This window comes from Acyrthosiphon pisum, chromosome X, assembly GCF_005508785.2.
Source record: "Acyrthosiphon pisum isolate AL4f chromosome X, pea_aphid_22Mar2018_4r6ur, whole genome shotgun sequence".
Lineage (NCBI taxonomy): Eukaryota > Metazoa > Arthropoda > Insecta > Hemiptera > Aphididae > Acyrthosiphon > Acyrthosiphon pisum.
The window spans coordinates 4945749-4950627 of record NC_042493.1 but is presented as its reverse complement, the minus strand read 5'-3'; the positions used below and the strand labels follow the sequence as shown (position 1 = coordinate 4950627).

Genomic DNA, 4879 nt, shown 5'->3' with positions numbered 1-4879 from the left:
TCCCATAGTATTTGAGAGTTACATTTGGACCCATTACAACAACAAAACATAGGAAATTTATCTCAATCAACTAATTCTCATCTAATTCTATTGGTGAATCGATGGATGAACGATTTCACAAGTTTGAGTTATTTCGAAATAGATCCTAGACACACAAGAAATAATTTGTTATAAAAATTAAACATGAATAAATCAATAAAAAATGTTTAGTGAGCTTTCTATTATGCACCGTACCGATCTCTTGCCTTTACCTCATTTAATTCTATTTCAGGTGGATCAATGGACAAATGATTCCACATGTTCGAATTATTTTGTAATAGACCCTAGACACACAATAATTTATATTTTACAACATAAATATAATAAAATATATAGGTATCAAAAATAATAATAACATTTTAAATAATACGATGATATAATATATCACTTAACAAATACATAAGTCTTTACTAAAATTAAGAGAATGGGTCAGAATTGACTATGTACATTCAATGTACCTAAGTAGTATAAACAAGTTGATAATTTAAATCATAAATTACTGAGGAGGTAGAAAATGAAATATGAACAAAATAATAAATTACTATTTGATAACAATATAAATATATCATAAAATATATACGGTCGACGGACCGTCTATAAAAATTATATCTTCAATGTATTTAACTATTAATGATAAATTTCCTTATGTTACCTGAGGAGAGACTTTTTTACAGCTATTGTGTCATTCTTATGAAGTGCTTTCCATACTACACCATAGCGACCCCTTGAAATTTCCTCAACTAGTTGACGGAATCTAGCGATAGCCATAGCCATAGCGATCTCTTGCCTTTACCTAATTTAATTATATTTCAGGTGGATCATGGACGGCCTATCCCGCGTGTTCGGATTCCACATGTCCACATTTTGTAATACACCCTAGATACACAAGACATATTTTTTTATAAAAATTAAACATAAATAAATCAATAAAAATTGTTTAGTGAGCTTTCTATTATGCACCGTAGCGGTCTCTTGCCTTTACCTCATTTAATTCTATTTCAGGTGGATCAATATATGGCCTATCCCGCGTGTTCAGATTCCACATGTCCACATTTTGTAATACACCCTAGATACACAAGACATATTTTTTTATAAAAATTAAACATAAATAAATCAATAAAAATTGTTTAGTGAGCTTTCTATTATGCACCGTAGCGATCTCTTGCCTTTACCTCATTTAATTCTATTGCAGGTGGATCAATGTACGAATGATTCCACATGTTCGAATTATTTTGTAATAGACCCTAGACACACAATAATTTATATTTTACAACATAAATATAATAAAATATATATCAAAAATAGCAATAACATTTTAAATAATACGATGATATAATATATCACTTAACAAATACATAAATCTTTACTAAAATTAAGAGAAGGGGTCAGAATTGACTATGTACATTCAATGTACCTAAGTAGTATAAACAAGTTGATAATTTAAATCATAAATTACTGAGGAGGTAGAAATTGAAATAGGAACAAAATAATAAATTACTATTTGATAACAATATAAATATATCATAAAATATATACGGTCGACGGACCGTCTATAAAAATTATATCTTCAATGTATTTAATTTTTAATGATAAATTTCCTTATGTTACCTGAGGAGAGACTATTTTTACAGCTATTGTGTCATTCTCATGAAGTGTTTTCCATACTACACCATAGCGACCCCTTGAAATTTCCTCAACTAGTCGACGGAATCTAAATAAACAGGAAATAATTTGTTATACAAATTAAACATAAATAAATCAATAAAAATTGTTTAGTGAGCTTTCTATTATGCACCATAGCGATCTTTTGCCTTTACCTCATTTGATTCTATTGGCGCATTGATGGACGGCCTATCCCACGTGTTGGTATTTGGGAAACGATCCTAGATACACAAGGCAATGAATTAATTGTTAAACAATTAGTTCAATGATTTTACTAAAGTAGATAATATAAGAATAATTCTACGAAAGGTAATGAATTAATTATTAAACAATTATATCAATGATGTTCCTTAAGGCATTTTTTTAAAGTATTAAATATTAATTAAAATCGTATCTTATAATATTATTTTCTTTAAGTAGATCAGTGGTTCTTAACCCGTTGTCCGTGGCAATGTAGATTCTATATCAAATAATTGTATTTTTAATATCTTTTAAGTAATCAGTTTCATACAAAATGTACAAGCGTACAGCATTGTAATCTGGGTGGTCTTATATTTACTGCCACTAAGTGCAGTTGATCGATCGTACTCAATTATAGTTTTATATTACAATTTTATAAAAAATTAATTGTAATAAAAATAATTACAAATGTGTATGTTTTGTTATGTCTACTTATGTAATTTGTAATACAAAATAATTATTATAATTTTGGTTATGATAACATAAGATGTTTTGTAAAAAAAGGTATTCGTAAACAATTTGGTAAATTTGGCGATTTCTAAAAATCTTTCATCAGGGAACAGGGGTCCATGATCTACAAAAGGTTAAGAATCGCTGAAGTTGATCAAAGACTTATAAAAAATTATAATTTTATGGCGTTCACGGATCCTGAAGTTCAAGAAGAATCTTGCTAAACAAAGTTTTCTTGATTTTGGGATCTAATTAAATGAGAACAGGAATATGCTTAAAACAAAAAGTTGTTATTAACACCCATTACAGACATAGTTATAAATTCTTATAAAGTGGGTTGGTTATAACCAAACTATAGTTTCAGCTTTTTTACCACGAAATAATAATTGAGTTACAGTCATAACATTAAATTAATGAAAGCAAATGGAAGGATTTTAGTGCAATATATTTTAAACTATAAATTTGATCAAATTTAATCGTACTTCTAAAGTGTAGTTATTTTTAACACGTTATAAGTTGCACTGACACCTTAAGGCGTCATTTCGTTAGATCGCATGTGTTTGATGACGGTTTTAGATTTAGAGCATACATTTAAATTTATTTTCTATTAGTATTATTTTGTCCAATATTAGAATATAATCTTTTTTTTTCGTCAATGTTGTTCTGCGCATAGTAGGATAAGTGTGTAATTCACTATTTTTAGGTTTATAATAACACGTAAAAATAAGTAATTTTACCTAGCACCGTGGTGTGTGTACCTATCCAAAATTGATACATAGCAAACGTCCTAATAATTAAAATTGTTAGAGCAGTTGTATCGAACATATTTATATGATAAATGATAATACATTTTAAATGATAAAACTTTTCAGGAATCGAGATTTTCCCGGTATTATACTCAAATAATAAAAAAAAATTGAAAAATTAATCTTTATAATACCGGCTGGCGGCTGTGTGCCTGCGTATTTGTAATTTTTGTTTACTCAATTAGCCATTATAGCCCTCCATATACATATTGGCTATTGTGTTGAATGTACTATGGTACAATGGTACTAATTACTAAAACTAAATAATGTATAAAATGTGAATATAAATAAATTTTTTATACATTCGCTTGCGAGCGAAGTATTCATTTTTTTTTATTTATATATAATATATGAAGCCTCAATAATTAATATATCCCCGTAAAAAAAGTACGTACCTATCCGCTCACTGATAAAAGTATAATACATAATACTATTTAACAGTTATTACAAAAGAAAAATAATTATTAAATGTACTTACTCGAACGTATTGGTAGTATCTCTTGCCTAGAAAAAAGTATACTGGCAATACAAGACAGCATGCTACCATAATCAACACGTTCTTGATCGTTTCCCAATCACTTTCAGCTAAGATAAAAATAAAAATAAATTTATTATTACATTTTTTAGTTAACGATATACGTGTGCATGATAAATTATGTATTGCTTACTATCGATTGGCTCCCACCCCACATTTTTGTTGCAATTGTCCACATTACAACAACAACTCCGTTCTTTTGGCGGGTAGCCAATCGAATCGTGATTTATGCAATCTTTGTGATTGCATCGGCCATCGTCCACTGAAGTACAACCCTATAAATTGTTATTAAAATGAAAACATGATACAATTAAACAAAATTCTATAATTATTAAGTTATATTACCTTTTCCTTAATTTCCACTTCGTTGAACCGAGTATTGTTATGCCATTTGGCATAACAATACGCCGGCTCAATGTGACAATCTTCGTAAGTCTGCGTAGAACTCTCGGAAAAAAATCGACATTTCAATGTCTCGCAAAAAGCTATACCGCAGAGAACAATGAATATTTTCAAATTTTTTTCCATTTTTCTGCAATTTCCAGAAATATTATTTTACAATTTATTTTCACTTCAAATTTGTAATTTCTATAGTCTGAAGACATATAGTTAAAACATTTAATGCATCGAAGATATAATTTTTAGTTTAAAATTATCATGCATTTTAATAAAAGTAATATTTAACTTGCTATATACACATTATATACACATACAGTAGAGTCTATTATGGCTTATTAGGACATCCTGACAGACGTACCAAAAAAATAATAATATTTTTATCTTTTTTACAAAAAATACCGAAAAAATAGTTTTACCTATCCAAAACTTGTTTACAAAATGTATAAAGTTGATTTTATCTGGACGGCGTCCGGTTCCTTCAAATCCGAATCAACAAGACTATTACGACGTACCTATTTACGTATTATCAGAACTTAGAATTTAGGGCCTGATTTTGGTATTTTGTGGCCTTAGGCAAAATAAAAAAACGTGGCCCCTTGTCAACAGTAGCGTTCATAGCCCCCCTTCCACAAACGAGTTTAACAAAATAATAATTTATATCAATTTAGTATTTAGGTACTTATACATTTTCACAAACATAATTATAATGTTATACATTTTTTATCTCTACAGGCTACAGATTTCTTGT

General features: G+C 28.6%; 1 protein-coding gene across 2 annotated transcripts; it reads right to left on the bottom strand.

Moving 5' to 3' along the window:
- Nucleotides 1-626: 626 nt before the first annotated feature.
- LOC107883325 lies at nucleotides 627-4299 on the bottom strand. 2 transcript variants are annotated; one of them, XM_029485539.1, is made up of 7 exons: nucleotides 3866-4299; nucleotides 3676-3782; nucleotides 1857-1922; nucleotides 1648-1750; nucleotides 1212-1283; nucleotides 1022-1105; nucleotides 627-915 (listed from the first exon to the last, which is right to left on the bottom strand). In XM_029485539.1, the coding sequence occupies exons 3-7, from the start codon at nucleotides 1859-1861 to the stop codon at nucleotides 838-840; spliced, it is 342 nt and encodes a 113-aa protein (XP_029341399.1). In that variant the 5' UTR covers nucleotides 1862-1922; nucleotides 3676-3782; nucleotides 3866-4299; the 3' UTR covers nucleotides 627-837. The 2 variants fall into 2 exon arrangements, with proteins under 2 accessions (XP_029341399.1, XP_016658581.1); XM_016803092.2 differs by having other exon boundaries at nucleotides 3676-4299.
- Between the last annotated feature and the right edge of the window lie 580 nt (nucleotides 4300-4879).